General features: G+C 35.0%; 1 protein-coding gene across 5 annotated transcripts in view; it reads right to left on the minus strand.

Moving 5' to 3' along the window:
• Positions 1–20,923, minus strand: part of CTNNA3 (catenin alpha 3) — a 1,810,934-nt gene that overhangs the window by 337,993 nt on the left and 1,452,018 nt on the right. For all 5 annotated transcript variants that reach the window (XM_025917933.2, XM_086679821.1, XM_086679822.1 and 2 more), the window contains one exon: positions 11,214–11,365. In XM_025917933.2, coding sequence (XP_025773718.1) covers positions 11,214–11,365 — 152 coding nt within the window. The remainder of the gene's footprint in view (positions 1–11,213; positions 11,366–20,923) is intronic.

The following is a 20,923-nucleotide window of genomic DNA, read 5'->3' on the forward strand; positions in this document are numbered from 1 at the left end:
TCACCCAACTCTAGTCACCAAATGAGTACATCTGTGCATAATTTTCTCCATGACATAATTAAAATCTCTTAATTAGCAATGATGATTCTATGTTTTCATTGTAGCACTTACCACTATAAATTCTCATCATTGGCTCACATATCTCTTTATTCCATGAGAAAGCTAGTTAATTAAGAACAAGGATCCTATCTCACTCATGTTTGTATTCTTAAACACAGTTCTTGAAAGATAGAAAGTACTCAAATATTTTTTCAAGAGGTTGACTGAGGAGACTGTACAACAAATAGAAAATTAGTTGTTAACATGATGCCTTCTTCATTCTTTGCCATCCGGGTTCATGACACTTTTGTATTCTACATACACTTTTCAAAAGTTTTATTCTATTTTGTACTTCATAGATATTACTATTTCAAAGGAAATCTCTAATTTTTTTTAATGTTTATTTATTTTTGAGAGAGAGAGTGAGACAGAGCGTGAGCCAGGGAGGGGGACACAGAATCGGAAGCAGGCTCCAGGCTCTGAGCTGTCAGCACAGAGCCTGACGCGGGGCTCTAACCACCAACCGTGAGAACATGACCCGAGCCAAAGTCAGATGCCTAACTGACTGAGCCACCCAGGTGCCCCTCAAAGGAAATTTTTAGAGTGTACCAGAAAGTTTGTATCAGAAAGATTGTATATAGCTTAACATCTTAAATAGGCAATGCATATAGTTACCGAAGAAATTAAAATGTAATAAAATTTTTAACTAGAATATTTTACTAATCAGAACTCCCAAAAACTTGTTATAAGCAAATGATTACCTGCAATGTTTTAAAAATATTTCCACTGGTTTATTTTACTCTTTAAAAGCAGTAAGCTTTTCAAGGTAACTTATGGTAACAAAGTTAATCAGTAAAAAAATTATTAGTAGTAATGATGATGAGAGTATTATAATAAGTAGAGCATATTACATTTTCCAAATATAGGCTTTATATTGTATCCCATCCCATTTGTTCCTTTTGACCTTTATACTTCTTACACAGAAAGGTAAAGTTCATTCTCCTCTTGAATCAGGGAGGTCTTTGACTTGTTTGTAAGTAATAAATTATGACAGAAATAACACTGTATGATTTCAGAGAGTAGGTTAGGAAAGAAAGTATTGTCTGTGCTTTGTTAGCTGCAACACTTATTCTTGATTCCTAAAATGCCATACAAAAATAACCAATTATCTGGAGGTTGTCATGCTATGAGAAAGCCAAGCCACATGAAAGTTAATGTAATTTTCCTTAGTCTTCCAGTACTGAAATCAGACATCAGATATGTGAGTAAACAAGCTTATGCCCTTTCTGAATTCTTGATGCATAGAATCTGTGAACATAACATATTGGTTGTTGTTTTAAGTGGCTAACTTTTGGATCATCTGTTGCATAGCAGTAATAACTGGAACAAAGGGTGTGCCAAGGAAGCTTAGGTGTTCGCTAATCAATCATCCACTGTTCCTTCCCTTTCTCCAACGACAGTGGAGGCCACATTATAAAGATAGCAGTATCAAAAGATTGGAGGATCCTGAATCACCAAGTCATTACTTGGTAGAAACTTATCCAGGAAAACTGGCTAACAACAGAGCAATGTATAAATGATAAATAAACTATCACTGAAATAAGCAATCGGGATTTGTGGGGTTGTGTTAGAGCAGCGAGAATGCATTATTTTGACTAATACACATAACAAATTCTTTGTATTTGTATTACTGCACTGTAATACTAAGACAAATTCATTGAGCACTTATAGTGCGCTGGGAAACTTCACTTAATGTTGTGCACGTATTATCCCGTTTGAACTCAGATCAACCATATAACTAGGCCAGTATGTTTGTTTTCCTTATTTTACAAATGCAAATCAAAAGTTGAGAAATTATCTGACTTACTCAGGGTCACAAAGATATTCCAAAGAAGGGGAATGTCTTTGAGATGGAGAAGTGTGAAGTCAGTCTAAAATAGGGTTGTCTTCCCAGAGTTAAGTTAGCAAAATCCACTGGAAGAGATTAGTTTGTATAAACGTATTGTTGATAAAAAATTTGTTAAACAAGTAGCCTAGATTTATTTCTAGGCCACTAGTAATTTTGGTGATAATAGAAGATATGCAGAAATTCCTGGTTTTATTTTCATATATATTTTTTAGTAAACAGACCACTATGGACTCATTACAATATATTTTATAACCATTTTTAAGGGTTAGAAATAATTTTTCTCATAGAATCTTTCTATATTTTATGACTTTAATTAAGTTTCTGATTTCTTTTCCAAACAGTGCAATATAAGACAATATAAAACATATTTTAAATTATTAAATTTGTGGAGAATTTTGTGACTTTTCAGAACCTATAACACCAAGGGTATGATAATGGAGGAGAATGTGCATAAAATACACTTCAGCAAGTTCCACAAACTCTGGCCTCAATGATTTTTCTTCCACAACCCAACCACTAATGCATACAATCAAGAAGTCTCATCAGGGCTATTCTGTAACTGTTATCATCTTTAAAGAGGAATCTTGTCATCTGCACAAGGTAAAATGAAAGCTTCTTAAAACAACTATATATTCAGTTTTATAGAAGTTTGTTACTTGATACAGACATGTAAATGCATTTGTGATCACATTGGTGGCCACAAAATACAGTATGTATTAGAAATCCTTGGTACTTTCAAAACTATCTTAAACCAAAGATTGAGAGAATTTTAATTCTTTGTGAAAGTATTTATCAAGGTAGCTTCTTAGTGTCTGTCACTTTCTGTAATATAAAATATAACAAAGTAATTTTTTTCTTGCCATTAATTCCTTGAGGTCCAGTGACTACGTTTCAAACAAGTGATGAATTTGACAGCTAAATCAATCACTTTATTTAATTGTAAAAAGCCTAACATCTGATTTTATCCTAAATGTCTAAAAAATCCCTCCTTTCATAAACTCTACATTCTTGTATGGGGAGACAGAAAATAGATAAATAAAAAATATATAATATGTTCTTTGTCATGATACACTATGTAAACCCAAACTCGAGTGAGAAGACAGAGTGGCTGAAGAGGGAGATGCTATCTCTGTATATGGATCCTTATAAGATCTGTGCAGGATGATATAAAAGTAATGATGGATCAGACCTGAACAAGTCTGCTGTGCGAATTCTCGGAGAAAGCATATGGTTAGACAGGACAGTAATTGGAAAGATGCCAGAAGTGTAGGCATGTCTGGTGAACACAAGAAACAGACAGAAGGGCTATGTATCTGAATCTGAAGCAGGACAGAGGAGCATTATAGGGTAGGTATTCTTCAACAAACTGCCTAAAAAGTAATTTGGGGGATTTATGTGTTTTTAACTGGCCCATCGACAAAGGGAAGTCAGTGAAGTAGAAGGACTCCTGTTGTATAAAAACACTTAACTATTTCCTGCTCCTGAGAAAAAGGAAAATGTTCTGAACCAGGTGCCCTAAGACCCCAAGATTTCAATCTGTTACTTTCCCTGTCGGTGTGTGACCTCAAGTTGCTCACTTCATTTACACACCTTTTACAAACTCATTTGTAATCTAATAATCGTTAGACACATTGTTACTACTATAACATAAAGAAAAGAAAAAGTAAAGTGGTTGAGTGAAGTTGATGAATTTCAACATCCTGTAAACCTCAAAAGTTGAATTTCAAAATGTATGATAATCAAAGGGCAGCTTAAAATTTAATTATACCTGCTGAACATATGCAAAATACCAAGAGGAATGTGAAACCTCTTTATAGCCTTTGGGGAAGAGTGAATCCTAGTAACTAAAGCACTCTGCAAAGTAGCAGGAAGGAAGTGCAAAGAAGGAAGGGCAGATAGTTTGACCTACCAAAGAAAGGGTAAAAAACTTAGAGCACCTAGGAGAATGGAAACCACATGGGTGCCAAAGGGTGGAGAAAAGCTCCTGGGACCCTGCAATGGGAATAGGATGGAATAGCAGAAGTTGCACTGGGTGGTCACATGACTCAATGAACTTGAAGGAAGGACCATTGTAATATTCAAATATTTTGGATGATTAGATTTACAAAGGAAAATTAATAAAGGTGCAATTGGATCCTTGGAAAACCCAGTCAAAATTTTAGTAAAGAGCCAAAACAGACTAAGACAAGGGTCAGCAAAATTTTTCTGTAATGAGCCAGGCAGTAACTGTTTTAGGCTTTGTGAGTCATACTGTTACGGCTATGGTTACTGTTGCCATTACTAAAATTGCCATTATAGGGCAAATAACTATCTATTGGTGTTATTCCTAAAATTAGAATTTCATATAACTTTCAGATGTCAAAAAATATTATCCTTCTTTGAAATTTTTTCAACTGTTTAAAAATACTAAAATCATTTTTAGCCCATACGTCATACAAAATAAGATGGTCAACCAAATGCAGCTCTGTGGCCCTATGTTTGCCATCCTTGACCTAAGATAATACATAATAATTTATAAACATGAGAAATACAAATCAACAAAAGAGGACCATATATTAGAGATATTTGGTGGGGTGTCTGGCTGGCTCAGTTGGTTGAGCCTCCGACTTCGGCTCAGGTGGTGATCACGTGGTTCATGGGTTCATGCCTGGTGTCGGTGCTGACAGCTCAGAGCCTGGAGCCTGCTTCGGATTCTGTGTCTCTCGCTCTCTCTGCCCCTCCCCCGCTTGCACTCTGTCTCTCTCTCTCTCAAAAATAAGTAAATATTAAAATATTTTTTAAAAAGAAATATTTGGCAAGTAGCCAGTTATAAAGTAGAAAGGTATTTGTTTTATTATAATATTCTAAACATCAGCATTCTCAGTAGTTCATGCAGGCCTTTTTAATTAATCCTAATTAATACATTCGATAGGACTTTATCTAAATAAAATTACCTCATTGTTAACGTGCCAACTACTAGGTAAAACATTATTAATTTTTAAAATCAACTTTATCCACGTAATTTACCTGTAATTCTAAGTGTACAGTTTTATAAGTTTTGACAAATGAGTGTACCCATGTAACCACCTTGGATTATCAGTTTTCATAAAAGAGTCTACTGGGAGTTTGTTTTGGACAGCATTATATCTATAAATCAATTTCAAGATAATTGTACACCTTAATAATATTGAGTTTCCCAGTCCAGGAATATGATTAACTTTCTCCTAATATGGTTTTCTTAATTTTTATTGATAATGTCTCATAATTTTCAGAGTGTAAACCTTGTATAAGTTTGTTAAATTTATCAATTATTTTGTTATTTTTGACGCTGTGCTAGATTGTACTTTAATTTTTTTTAAGTGTTTATTTCTGGGACAGAGACAGAGCATGAGTGGGGGAGGGGCAGAGAGAGAGAGGGAGACACAGAATCTGAAGTAGGCTCTAGGCTCCGAGCTGTTAGCACAGAGCCTGACGCGGGGCTCGAACTCACAAACTGTGAGATCATGACCTGAGCTGAAGTCGGTGGGTCAACCGACTGAGCCACCCAGGAGCCCCAGATTGTACTTTAAAAGATATATTTTCTAATTGTTGTGATTAAATAGAAATACATATTGAGTTTCATTGCATTTCTCTACTTTATATTTATTAATTAATTTTGCCCTTATCCCTTCCTCCTCCCCTTCCTTTGTGCTAAATTCACTTACCAGTTTTACCAGAGTGAAGTTTTTTGTTGTTTTAATTTTTTTTTTTTAGGATTTTCAATGTGGTTGATCATATAATTTGCAAATACAGGCAGTTTTATTTTTTCTTGTAATCTGTACACTTTTTACTTTGTTTCTTGATTTACTGTACTGGCTAGAACATCTACAACATCTCATTGCACTGGAGCATGGACATTCTCACTTCGTCCCCAATTGTAAGGAATAATGTTTTGCCCTTAATTTTTAAGTGCAATGATGGCTAAAAGCTATAGAGTATGCTTTCATTTCCCTCTACAGTAAAGAAACTAATATCATGTCAGATAACAAACTAAATGATAACACATAAAATTGAGACTTGAAAACTTCTTGATTTTACAGAATATTCCTTTCACTATTTCTTCATTTCTGAACTTAATTCAACAGAATTTTAGTTGGACCAGATAACATTGTCCACCAGTCAGTGACTAACTGACACCATCAGTCTTTTCCTCCCGAAGTTTGAATGTGAGACTTCAGAGAAACAAACAGCAGTTTGGTCCAGAAGACATATAAAGCAAAATAATTTTTTGAGGTGAGATGCAAAGAAGTTATGCAGAGCAATAGAAGACATTCAAGTAAATCATGACAGTGCAAGTAAGTTAAATTAAGAAAATTGTATATAATTCCAATGAAAGCCATCTATCCATTCCTGAGGGTACAGTAGAATCAGAAAAAAAAGGGGGTTTTCTGGCTATATAAACTGAAGTTATATATTGAACTGTGTTCCAATTTTAGAAGCCATGTAAATTATTCATGTAAAACTGGTTCATGTAAACTGGGCCACATAAATGTTTTTTTGATTTACTTTATTTTCCTTTGTTTCTTCAAAAAATAAACTTTAATCAAGTGATATCTCCAAAATTTGTTCTTATTCTCTGAAATATGAAGTTAGACAACTAACACAGAAAATCTAAACTTAGTGGTGGTCCTGAAAATCTTCACATTTGGTTTGGAAAGCGTCTCTGTATTTCCTACGTGCTTTTGATAAGTCACATACGAAAATTCACAAACAAAATATGTGAAGCCCACATTCTGCATACCTGTTCAAAGGCTGAATTTTTGCTGAATCTTTTCCTCTTTTTGATGGTATTTCACTACTAGCCACCCATGTTTCTCACAATTTAATTATCTTGTCCTTTAAGATTTTTATCTATTTCTGGTTAAGCACATTTCCCTAAAAGATGAACCATCAAGAGTCCTTCTTGCACATTTCAAGAAGTTAATAAAAACAATATATAGAATTATAATGCCAGCTTAAAATCATATAGGCTCAAAAGCACAATTTGCATTAAATAATCTATAATTCACATACACAATAAGTCTCCTCTTATGTAAAACAGTATCTTGAATAAAAACATAATTATTTGTTTAGAACTTTACCTTTTAAGGTACTTTTGGGCTTTGGCTTCAAGTTGGCCCATGGGCACATTTCTATAACTTCTATAGATAACATTCTTCAACATATAAAAAAATAACTGGGGCGCCTGGAAGGCTCAGTCAGTTAAGCATCTGACTTCAGCTCAGGTCATGATCTCACAGTTTGTGAGTTCAAGCCCCGCGTCGGGCTCTGGGCTGACAGCTCAGAGCCTGGAGCCTGCTTTGGATTCTGTGTCTCCCTCTCTCTCTCTGCCTCTTCTCCACTTGTGCTCTCTCTCTCTCTCTCTCTCTCTCTCTCTCTCTCTCTCTGTCTCAAAAATGAATAAAATGTAAAAAAAATTAAAAAAATAAAATAAGTAATAAGTAGCTTCAGTAGTACTAGCATTATTCACAATGGTAATAGCAATAGGAACTATTTTTTTTATAAGACACTACTGTTTACTGAGTACTTCATTTCTATTAGCTCATTTTGTCAGCATAATAATATTTTGAAGTAGATTTAATACAGTTTATTTTACAAAGGAAGAAAACTGAGGGTTAGAGAGATTTGTGACTTGCTTTAATCTTATCATATGAACTCTTAATAACTATAAAACTTATACATAGATATTAAACCTCAAAGAAACATATTTAATATTCCCTATTCTCTGAGGTTGTTAAGAATGAGATTCCATAAATTTATTTGTCCACAAACTGAATCCAGTGGAGATGGCAATATTAAATGTCACAGCATTTTCTCTTAGAATTTTTAAAAATATTCTGAACACTTGCTAACACATTTATTCACCCCCCAAAAAGTTACAGACAGATATAATCATATTTTTTTATAAAACCACATAAAATTTCAAGCACTGAAATTTTTTAGCATTTTGTTTTTTGTTTTCTTTGTTTTGTTTTTAGTATTTTATTAATAAACAGCTTGAAGGGCACTGAAAGCACTCTGGAAATTCCGACATAGGACAGTAGTCTGTAACACTCACAGGACCAGAGCCTAGTCCTCCTTGAACTTGCCTTAATGTTGACATTCTTTAGTTACTTTGAAGAAAACATCAAATGCTTTGTAGTTCTAAGGTCAGGATATTGGTCAGCATTAAATTTGACCTTATTAAGAGAAGATTACACCAGACCAATTTTATTATCTTCTATGACAAAGGGATAGTCTTCAAAGGAAAAAAAATATTATAGATTTTATTAATTGCACCTGAGTTAGACTTCTACTTTCAATCTATAATCCAATTAGCAGTTAAGTACAGAGGTTTATGGATCATCCTCCAAGGAATCCTTGTAGTTCTGTAGAAGTTTCCCTAGAAATTACCTAAGAAACTGGACACGCAAGCCCAGAGATGCTGAGCCTCTGGACTCTCCTTCGTGGTTTCAAGAACAGCAGCTCTGTTTTTTATCTGTTTTATTTTAGTCATCCATAATGTGTGTTTGAAGGAAGAATATATCTACCTCAAAATTCAGAAAACATCCTTACAAACCACACACTTGCCAATATGTTCTTAGTTGGATGGAACATCAGATTCTAAGGTCTCTTAACACTAAGATCCTTAACTGGAGCTAGCTACTAGAGATTGCAGTCAGATGAATGTCCAATATAATCCAATATTTTTATTAGTAATCTAGATGAAGGAATTTGGATTACAATCTCATGTTTCTAACTGAGGCTAATTAGGTACAGTCACAACCAAATTTAAAAGCAAACTGATAAATTATATGAAAAATCATTTAGAAATGTAATAAAGTTTAAATCTGGTATGAGATTTATGACCTGAGAAAACATATCAAATCAAAACAGAGAAGGAATATGTAGGCAATAACAGGGTAAAAAATAAAAATAAAAGGAAATTATTGTCTATCCAATAATCATGATATTTAAGAGAAGAAAAGTAAGTTCACAGCAGTTGGCTGTATTATTAGCAATAACATACAAACAAGTCTTCCACTTCATTTGATTTTGGACAGGCCCTAATTAGAGTATGCTTTTTGATAGTCTCATTTGAGAAGTTTGTTGAAAAGTTAAATAAGGACTAGTAAAGAACACAAAATACTGAATTATTCCTGTGAGGAAAAATTAAAATAAATTGAAGTATGTACCTTGAAAAAGAGATGACTATAGGGAAAATTTACAGCCCTCTAAGGCTGTTAAATAATTCCAATAAATTGCTCTCTTGCCCAAGAGAGGACTGCTTGGTCCGTATGAGGGATATATAGAAATAATAGCAAGATACTTTGACTTGCTATAAGTAAGCTATTTTGATAAGAAGGAAATTATTAAATACTAAAACATACGAATGGGAGAAATTACAAGACTTTTTTCATCCGTAGATAGTTTTTTCAGGGGAAAAAAATGTATTTCCTACGCTGGTTCACCTATGCTATTTCATTGGTTTAAACTTCTCACATATCCACCCAAGGATACTGAAAATGCAGGTGTTTCACTCTGGAAAGACCATTGCCTGAAACTCATGTGTCTTCACTCAACGTTTCTTTTCTGGTTCTACCCATCTTCCCCCCTTTGGATTATTACCAGTCCACCAGCCCACTAGTCTACATGGGAAAGATTTAAAATCCTTTTTGGAAGAAAATATTTGATAAAGGTACTTTGCAGCTTAGACATAGTACTGGCACAATACCACGGTTCATGATCACATATAAACAAATACTTCCTGGCTTTCTCTTTTATATGTATGATTGGCTCGCTTTCAGGTTTTGCCATGCTCTGACGTGCTGGATCCTATATCTTGACACCTCTGCTTTTCTCTTAGAATTTCTTTCATAAGCATCCATCTGCCCTGCCAGTGTCTTCAACTTCTGTAGGCCGTTTCCCTTAAAAGATTCCCAAACAACTCCACTTTTACAGACTGCTCAGTGTAACCTAACTATGACATTCAGACTTGCCAGATACTGTTGGTGCTCTGCCTGTATCTCTTCAGCACTTCTATTCTACATTTATAGTTTCAATAACAGTTAAATCTAGAGGCTTTCAAATTAAATTATATTAATACTTAACAAATTACACTCACCATCCCTACTGACTCCTTTTTGTGCAAGCACCTGCCACACTGCCTAAGGGTTGCTTTTTGGGGGCACAAGAGCTTGACTGACCCATGCTGGAGGTTTTAGTAACACCTCTGAGGAGAGGTAGCCTTTAACCAAGGATGAATAGGTAGATAAATTGGGTTTCGTTCACCTCGGGTAAGATAATTCTGAGGTGTATTCAATACTATCACCCAGAGTTCCCAGCAATATCGAGCCCTAGTTGCCAGTAGTGATGCATAATTACATCTTGCTGGTTTACTTCCCCTCCCTGCCTTATTTTTTTCTGTCTTACTTTCTCCTAAATAGACTAATAGTAACACAAATCCTTACCTCATGGTCTGCCTCCATGTGAATCCATCCTAAGATAAAATACCCCTGTATCTTTACATTTGCATTTTCCAGAAAACCTCCACTGTTTTTTTTAAATAAAAATTTAAAAAATAGTCCACATTAATATTTGAGTAAAACCAAATAAATAATCCTGGCCTCTGTGTATGCAGTATGCCCACAATAAATGACTCAATTTTGCCCTTAAGAAGATGGCATATATTTCCCCAAACAGACAACTCCTAGATTGGGACAATTCATGTGTTTATTGTTCCTGGCAGCTCCAAGTGAGATTTCTTTTTTTTTTTTTTTTTTTTTTTTTTTTACCAAGTGAGATTTCTTACAGAATATTCTGAATCTATAATCTAGTATGAGAGGGTTTGACCATAGAAACAACCTGTTTTAAACAGACATATTTTCCTACCAATTTTAACACAGTAATGAGAAAGATCCTTTCCTTTCCATTCAAGAAAAGAAAGCAAATTATTTTATGTATTTTTCCTTGGCTCCTGATCATGCTATGTGACACCTCAGTGAATTCTGCACACAAGGAATCCTATCATTTCTGCACACACAGCAGTTAAATGTGCTCATTTGCATAAGTTATAACCAAATACATAGTGAAAGTGTTGTTTGTGACAGTAGATTTGACTTCAGGGATACATACGAATTTCTAAAGTTCTAATGGATTTCAGCATTGACATTATGAAATAGAGATAAAATATTTCTTGCAATCATTCCAAGCATTCCAGATGGTGAAGGGCATTACAATAATTCAATGGGAAGCAAAGCAAACTTACCCGAATCATCATGACTGAACATCTGATATCGTGGATTGTATCATAGATCTTCTTTGAGATGTCCACAAATTGATCATCATCAAATACATCCAAAGAGTTTTTACTTAAGGCTTCCAAGGCAACATTCACTTGTGTTACAAACTCAGGAATTGCTGTTAAAATTAATAAGAAAGATAAGATTGTTCTATTTGTATTTTCAGATTTCTGGAGTTTCATAAAAAATATGAGATATTTTTAAATAAGTATTTGATTAATAGAATTTTAATTATTTTTTAATGTAAAGAGACCAAATATTTTGTCAGGATAATTTTGGATCTCTGAAAAGTAAACAGAATCAAAGACAATAAACCACATTTTTATAGAAATATTTTCAAAGATTATCTTTCTCCTTTATGTCATTTTTTTTCTACCCAGCCTGGGACCATATAATCATTTCTCATCCTATCCAATATAAGCCCCAAGAAAGTACCAAAAAGAATTGGTGTGTTAACAGTTGAAATTATAAACATGAAGATATTTAAAGAAAGAAATCACTTGAGTTGCTAAATATAGGAAAATGTAATTAAAGGTAATAACTCTATCTCATAGAAATAATAAAAAAAAACCAATAAACTTTCTTTTGTTAAGATATTTTCCCATTCGTCAAAAGGCGGGGGTTCCAAGATGGCGGTATAGGAAGACCCTGAATTCACTTTCTCTCATGGACACCAAATCTGTAGGTATATGTGGAATAATTCCCACTGAAAAAGAACTGAGAACTAGGGAAACAGTTGTCTCCACAAAAATGGATTAAAGGACCATATCACAAGAGGTAGGAGAGGCAGAGATGCAGTCTTCCCAATATCCAACCCACACAATAGGGAGGAAATTTCTTGAATCCAGAGATTCACCCTAAGGAGTAAGGAGTTTGTGCTCCATATCAGGCACCTCAACAGCTAGGATCTACATTAGAGAGATAAGAAGTGCTGGGTGATAAGTGAAGGAGATTTATTTGCTAATCTTAAGACATCTGCCAGAGGTGCAGGGACAAGTTGATATGTTCTCTGGGGATGGAGGTGCTGATAATACCATATTTATTCTCTCTCTCTAGCTTGCTAGCACAGGGGGGTGTGGGCAAACACAGCCTCACTAAAGCCAAGGGTGTGCCCACCAAAGCACTCTTCTCCAACAATGTGAAAACTGCAGATATACCCTGTCCCCAACCACTCTTTCATAGCTTCACTAAAAGCCCTGGGATTTGCATCTTTTGGCCTCACCCAAGCTTACAGGTGCCTCCAGAAAGGAGCTTATACACTCATCTGAACTCCAAATATTGCAACTGTAAACCAAGGGACACCTCCCGATTTCCTAGCGTGGAAGTCAGCTAGGAGTCAGCTAGGGACCAATTGTGGTCCCACAGGATTATGTATATGTACATACATTAAAAGCTGCTGCCTAAGGATTTGGCTTCCAATCAGCTGAAACTAGGTGCTGACTGAGATCACTCTCTTTTGATACACTGAGGATGTGTCTTGGCACATCCTCAAAAATTGGAACCTACCAAGAATAAATAGTCCAAAAACAACAACAAAATCAGGTTACTTAGACAATCACAAAGGTTCAAGACACAACCAAAGCAAGGGCAAAGTTGAACTCCTACACAAAGCCACTGCTTCAGTGCTGAGAGAAGTCACTATTTCACATGATATATAGAAACAAACACAAAGGTTGAAACAAAATGGGGAAACAGAGGAATATGTTTGAAACAAAAGAACAGGATGAAACCTCAGAAAAAGACCTTAATGAAACAGAGATAAATAATGTACATGATAAAGAGTTCAAAGTAATTGTGATGCTCACCAAATTTATAAAGGTAAAGAAGAATGAATTAACACAGTAAAAACTTCAACAAAGGCATAAAACATATAAGTAGGTACCAAAAAGAGGTCACAGAGCAAAAGAATACAATAACTGAGCTGAAAGATTATATCAGAGGAATTCAACAGTAGACTAGAAGAAGGACAAGAATGGATCAATAATCTGAAAGATGGGGCAGTGGAACTCACATCAAAAGTGCAACAAAATGAAAAAAAAAAGTAAAGATAGCTTAAGAGACCTATGGGACAACATCAAGCAGAATAATATTTGCATTACAGGGGGCCCAGAAGGAAAAGAGAGGGAGAAACAGGCAGAAATTGAATTTGAAGAAATAATGTCAGAAAATTTACCTATCTTGGGAAAGGAAAGAGATATCCAGGCCCTGGAAGCACAGAGGGTTCCAAAGAATATAAATCCAAAGGGACCAACACCAAACACATTATAAGTAAAATGTCAGAAGTTAAAGATTAAGAGAGAATCTTAAAGCAGCAAGAGAGAAACACTTTGTTATATATAAGGCAATCCCCATGTGACTATCAGTTGATTTTTTAGCAAAAACATTGCAGGCCAGAAGGAAATAGTATGATATATTCAAAGTGCTGAAGGGAAAAAGCTTTCAAATAAGAATAATCTACCCAGAAAGGCTTACATTCAGAATTGATAGAGAGATAAAGAATTTTCCAGACAGCCAAAAGCTAAAGGAGTTCACCATTAAACTGGCATTATAAGAAATGTTAAAGGGACTTCTTGAGGCAGAAAAGAGAGGTCACTTAATGAATAACAAGAAAACATATGAAAGTAAAACTATCGCTGATAAAGGTGAATATTTTATCACCTTTATATATAGATATATATATATACATAGATATATATATAGATATTTATCACCTTTATATGTATATATATAGATTCATATATATACACACCCACACATATATATGTATAGGTTCTTTTATATATATATATATAGCTTGTTATATGTGAACCTCATGGTAACCACAAAGCAAAAACCTATATTAGATACATTAAGGCAAAGAGTAAGGAATGTAAACAAGACATGAGAGTCACCAAACTACAATGGAAGAGAGCAAGAGAAGAAAGTAACAAAGAGGAACTATAAAAACATCCAGAAAACAATTAATCACGTTACAATAAGTACATACTTAATTACTTTAAGTGTTAATGTAATAAATTCTCCAAAGAGTGCTAAAAGGATGAGAAAACAATACAACTGCATGCTACCCACAAGAGATTAAAAACAGACCTAAGGAAAAACAGACTAAAAATGAAGGGATGGAAAAAGGTACTCTATGCAAATGGAAACAAAAGGAAAGTTGGTGTAACTATACTTAGATCAGTCAAAATAGACTTCAAAACAAAAACTGTAATAGAAGACAAAAAATAATAAATAAATACATAAATAAATAAATGGCTGTTATATAAAGTCAGTCCAACAAGAGGGTATAACATTTGTAAATATTTCTGCACCAATAAGGAACACCTAAATATATAAAGCAAATATTAAAAACCTTAAAGGGAGACATTGACAGCCATACATTAATAGTAGGGGACTTTAATAACCCTACTTACATAGATGGATAAATCATCCAGACAATCAATCAATCAATCAATCAATCAATCAATAAAACAGTGCTAAACAGCATATTATACCAGATGGACCTAACAGATATATACAAACATTCTATCCAATAGCATGAGATATACATTCTTCTTACATGAACACGGAACATTCTTTAAGATGGATCACATGTTAGGCCACAAAACAAGTTTTAATCAGTTTAAGAAGAATGAAATCATATCAATAAACTCTTTGACACCATGATATGAAATTCAAATTTTCTCAATTGCAAAAACACAACTGGAAAAATCACAAATATGTAGATATTAAACAACATCCTAAAGAACAGTCAGTGAATTAATGAAGAAAGAAAAGTATAAATTAAAAAAAATACATTGATATTATTAAATGTAAATATAAAAATTCAATATCAGGGTGCCTGGGTGGCTCAGTTGGTTGAGCGACTAACTTCAGCTCAGGTCATGATCTCACAGTCCGTGAGTTCAAGCCCCGTGTCAGGCTCTGTGCTGACAGCTCAGAGCCTGGAGCCTGCTTCAGATTCTGTGTCTCCCTGTCTCTCTCCTGCTCATGCTCTGTCTCTCTCTGTCTCCAAAATAAATAAAAACATTGAAAAAATTAAAAAAAATTCAATATCTATGGGACACATTTCATTAATAAAAATCAAGATCATCTCCAATAATACACAAAAAGCATTTGATAAAATTCAAAACTTATCATAAAACCCTTCACAAAATGGGTATAGATGAAACATACATCAATATAATAAAGTTCATATATGAAAAACCCACAGTAAACATACTCAATGATTAAAAGCTGAAAGCTTTTCCTCTAAGACTAGTAATAAGACATGGATGCCCACTCTTACCACTTTCCCTCAACATATTATTCAAAATCCTAGCCAAAATAATCAGATAAGAATAAGAAATAAAAGACTCCCAAATTCATAAGGAAGAAGTAAAATTGTCACTCTTTGAAGATGACTTGATACCATATGTAGGAAACCCTAAAGTCTCCACCAAAAATGTTGAAACTAATCAATTTTAGTAAAGCTATAGGACACAAAATCAATAGACAAAATCTGTTCCATTTCTCCACGTTAATAATGAACTAGCAGAAAGAAAAAATTAATAAAACAACCTTATTTATAATAGCACCAAAAAGAATAAAATGCCTAGGGATAAATTTAATCAAAGAGGTGAAAGGCTTATACACTGAAAACTGTAAGACATTGATGAAATTTAAGATGACACAAATAAATGGAAAGATAATCCAAACTCATGAATTTCAAGAATATTGTTAAAATAGCCACACTATCTAAAACAATCTATAGATACAATGCAAATTCAATCAAAATTTCAATGACATTTTTCACAGAACTAGAAAAAATATTTCTAAAATTTGTATGGAACCACAAAAGACCCTGAATAGCCAAAATAATCTTGAGAAAAAGGAACAAATCTGAAGATGTCACATTCCATGACTTCAAACTATAATACAAAGCTATAATCATCAAAACAGCATGGTATTGGCATACAAACAGACAATAGAATCAATGGAATAGAATAGAGAGCCCAGAAAAACTCATACATATATGATCAATTAATTTCTAACAAAGGAGCCAAGAATATACATGGGAAAATATGCTGGGAAAACTGGACACCTACATGCAAAAGAATGAAGCTGGACCACTCTCTTACACCATACACAAAGTTTACTCCAAATGCATTAAAGACTTAAATGTAAGACCTGAAACCATAAAACTCCTAAGTAACCATAAGCAGAACCAAAGAAGTCATCAGAATTCCCCAAGATGGAGGCCCAGTTGGAAGACCCTAGGCTTGTATTGTCCAATGAACACCACTAGATAACTAACAAATCATCCTAAATAACCCAGAAATTGGCCGGAAGACTGACAGAACAAATTCCACAATTGAACAGAGAAGTGGCCATATCAAAAAAGGTAAGAAGTACAGAGATGTGGTTTATGGCGAGAAACAGATTACAGCACTGTGGAAGGGAGGGAGCCCTGGTGCAGAGAAGGTGGAGAGGTAGAGAGAAAGACAAAGAGAGAGAGAGAGAGAGAGAGAGAGAGAGAGAGAGAGAAGCAGACAGGGAACACACAAGGAGAACATTTTCCCAGAGCTATTGGCTTAGAAAATGAAAGTGGCTGAATTTTGTGAGTTCTTGCTAACAGTAGGACTTAAAGCCTGGAGTTTTAAAGGTCAGGGAACTTGGCTGGGATAGAGCCTGGAGGGCGCTGCCTTGCTCTTGGAGAGAAGGCAGGCAAACAACCCAGGGGCAGATAGCATGGAACTGTGATCCAAAGAATGTCTGGGACACACAATGGGGAGATTATTCACTCTTAGTGTGTCTTGGAGAGGCAGCATTTAGAGGGATGCCTCACTGGGAACGGGGGAGCTGGCCTGTGCCATTTCTCTCTCCCTCCCCTCAGCATAAACACAGAGCCACCTGTGGGAGGCAGCACAGCATTTCAGCCCAAATGCTGGTTGCCTAACCTACTTACATGAAGCCCCACCCTCCTGTGCTCTGTCAGGACTGCCCTTCTCAGTCCACTTTGCCTCAGTCCCAGTGTGGTGGGCCCCCCCTCAGAAGACCAGCACAAGCCACTACCCACAACATATCTCCCAACCAGAGAATTCTGCAGGGTCTCAGTTCTGCTGGAGTTGGTGTCAGGCCTCATTTCATAAGCAGACTAGAGCAAACCTAGTTAAAACTCACCACATTTAGGCCAGGGATGAAACACTGCCCAGAGAAGGCAAAGGGAGCCTCTGCAGTGACTGGTCTGAAGGATAAAACAGCCAAAATATAATTAGTTGAGCTCATGCAGCACACACTGGAGACACTCCCTGAAGCTCCAGGCCTTGGACACTACATGATCTCTTCTTCATACTTTCAGGAGCAGGAGACATAACTGGATTCTCTAACACATAGAAGAAGGCAGAGACTTTGAAAAATGCCAAGATGGAGGAATTTATCATAAATGAAAGAATAAGGTAAGGCCATGGCCAGAGATCTAAATGAAACAGATATAAGTAACATGCCTGATGGAGAATTTAAAGCAACAATCATAACGATGCTCACTGGGTTTGAGAAAATAGACTACATCAGTGAGAACCTTACAACAGAAATAAAAAAAAGTTTAAAAAACCAAAGAAGAATACAATAAACAAGATTGGAAACAGGCTTGATGCAATGAATGGCAGGCTGGAAAAAGCAGAGGAATGAATTAATGACATAGAAAACACAATAATGGGGTGCCTGGGTAGCTCAGTCAGTTGAGCATCTGCCTCTTGATTTCAGCTCAGTTCATTATCTCACAGGCCTCACGTAGGTCTCTGCATTCTGCATGGAGTCTTCTTAAGATTCTCTCCTTTTCTCTTTGCTCTCTGCCCCTACCCTACTCACTCTCTCTCTCAGCAACAAAACCAAAAACAAACAAAATAAAACAAGAAAAATAATGGAAATAATGAAGCTGAACCAAAGAGAGAAAGAAGAATTATACAACACGAGAATAGACTTAGGGAAATCAGTGACTGAATCAAAAGTAATAACATTCTCATTATAGGAGTCCCAGAAGAAGAGAAAGTAAAGGGGGCAGGTTTATTTGAGGAAATTATAGCTGAAAACCTAATTTGGGGAAGGAAACAGACACTCAAATCCAAGAGGCACAGAGAACTCCCATCGAAATCAACAAAAGCAGGTCAACATCAAGATTTATTGTAACTGAATTTGAAAAATATAGTGATAAAGAAAAAAAAATCTTGGGGCGCCTGGGTGGTGCAGTCGGTTAAGCGTCCGACTTCAGCCAGGTCACGATCTCGCGGTCCGGGAGTTCGAGCCCCGCGTCAGGCTCTGGGCTGATGGCTCAGAGCCTGGAGCCTGTTTCCGATTCTGTGTTTCCCTCTCTCTCTGCCCCTCCCCTGTTCATGCTCTGTCTCTCTCTGTCCCAAAAATAAATAAATGTTGAAAAAAAAAAATTAAAAAAAAAAAAAAATCTTAAAATCAGCAAGACAAAAGAAGTCCTTAACTTACAAGGGAAGACCTATAAGGCTAGCTAGAGATTTCTCAACAAAAACTTGGCAAGCCAGAAGGCAATAGCATGACATATTCAAAGTGCTGAACGGGGAAAATCTGCAGTCAACAATACTCTGTACAGCAAGGCAATCACTCAGATCGGAAGGAGAGATAAAGAGTTTCCCAAACAAAACTAAAGGAGTTAGTGACCACTAAACAAGCCCTGCAAGAAATATTAAAGGGGACTCTGAGTGCAAAAGAGAAACCAAAAGTGACAAAGACAAGAAAGGATCAGAGAAAATATCCAGAAATAACAACAAAACACGTAATAAAATGGGAATAAATATATATCTATCAAAATTACTTTGTATGTAAATGGACTAAGTACTCCAATTAAAAGACAAAGGGTGTCAGAATGGATTTAAAAAAATAAAACAAAACAAAACAAAACAAGACCCAGCAGATAGCCTTTCCTCTGCCATTCTGCCTGCTGCTCCTGTGCTCCTATTCAATAAACTTCTACCTTCTTAAAAACAAACAAACAAAAAAATAAGACCCATCTATACGCTACCTATAGGAGACTCATTTTAGACCTAAAGACACTTGCAGATTGAAAGTGAGAGGTTGGAGAAACATTGATCATTTAAATGAATGTCAAAAGAAAGTAAGAGTAGCAATACTTATCTGGGACAAACCAGACTTTTTGTTCTTGTATTGTTTTTGATTGCTTTGGTATCAGGGTAGTAATGATTTTGAATGTGTTCCCTCTATTCCATTATTTGTAAGATTTTGATAAAGACTGTCATTAACATTTTTTTTTTGATGTTTAATAGGATTCACCAATGAAATCATGTGGTCTTGGGATTTTCTGTGCTGGGAGATTTTTGATTCCTAATTCAATTTTCATTCTTGTTATTGGTCTAAGAAGATTTCCTGTTTCTTGGATTCAGAATTCATGATTCAATCTTGGTAACTTATGCATTTTTAGGAATTATGTATTTTTTTTTCTGAATTACCCAAGTTGTTAGTAAATAATTGTTTATAGTAATCTGTTATCACACTATGTATTTCTGTGGTTATCTGTTGTATTGTTTTCTCTTCCATTTCTCATTTTGGTTTTGAGTCTTCTCTCTCTCTCTCTCACTCTTTCTTAGCTAATGCAGTAAAAGCATAGCCAATTTTCTTTATTTTTTGCAACAAATGGTCATCGCTCTCAATGTTATTTCATTATTTATTCTGGTCTCTATTTTATTTGTTTCTAACTTTTTTTTTCCTTGTTATTTCCTTCCTCTACTAAATTTCAGCTAAGTTTATTCTTTTTGTAGTTCCTGTGTATATTGTTATTTATTTCAACTTTTTTTCTTAAGAATTTATAGCATAAATTTCACTCTAATATCTGCTTTTGCTACAACCCATAGATATTAGAATATTGTGTTTTCTTTTTCTATTGTTTTGAGATACATTTTGATTTACTATTTGATTTCTTACTTGGTCTAATGCTTGCAGTAGTGTGTTGTCTAATATTTATATTTTAAATGTTTTATATTTACCAAAAAAGGAAAACATAGGCAGTAAGCTCTTTGATAGTGGTCTTCAGGTTGAATTTTTGAATCTTACTTCAAAAGCAAAGCCAACAAGAGAAAAAAATAAATAATTAGGACTACATACAATTAAAAAGTTTCTGGCCAGCAAAGGATATCAATAAAACGAAAAAGAAACCTACTAAATGAGAGAAAATATTGGCAAATGATGTATTTAATTAGGGGTTAATATCCAAATGATATAAAGAACTCATACAACTCAACACCAAAAAAAACAGTACAATTAATAAATAGGCAGAGGGGTATCTGGGTGGCTCAGCCGGTTAAGCGTCTGACTCTTGGTTTCAGCCTAGGTCATGATCTCACCGTTTGTGATATCAAGCCCCATGTCTGATAGCATGGAGCCTGCTTGGGATTCTCTCTTTCCCTCTCTCTCTGCTGCTCCCCCACTCACTCTAGATTTCTCTCTCTTTCTGTCAAAATAAATAAGCATTTAAAAAAATAAAAATAATTTAACAAATGAAAAAATTGGCAGAGAATATTTACCCAAAGAAAATGAGAACACTAATTCAAAAAGATATATGTTCATTGCAGTATTATTTACGATAGCCACAATATGAAAGCAACCTAATTGTCCACTGATAGATAACGGATAAAGAAAAGGCAATGTGTGTGTG

Source organism: Puma concolor, chromosome D2, assembly GCF_028749965.1.
Source record: "Puma concolor isolate L17-30 chromosome D2, mPumCon1.1.hap2, whole genome shotgun sequence".
NCBI lineage: Eukaryota > Metazoa > Chordata > Mammalia > Carnivora > Felidae > Puma > Puma concolor.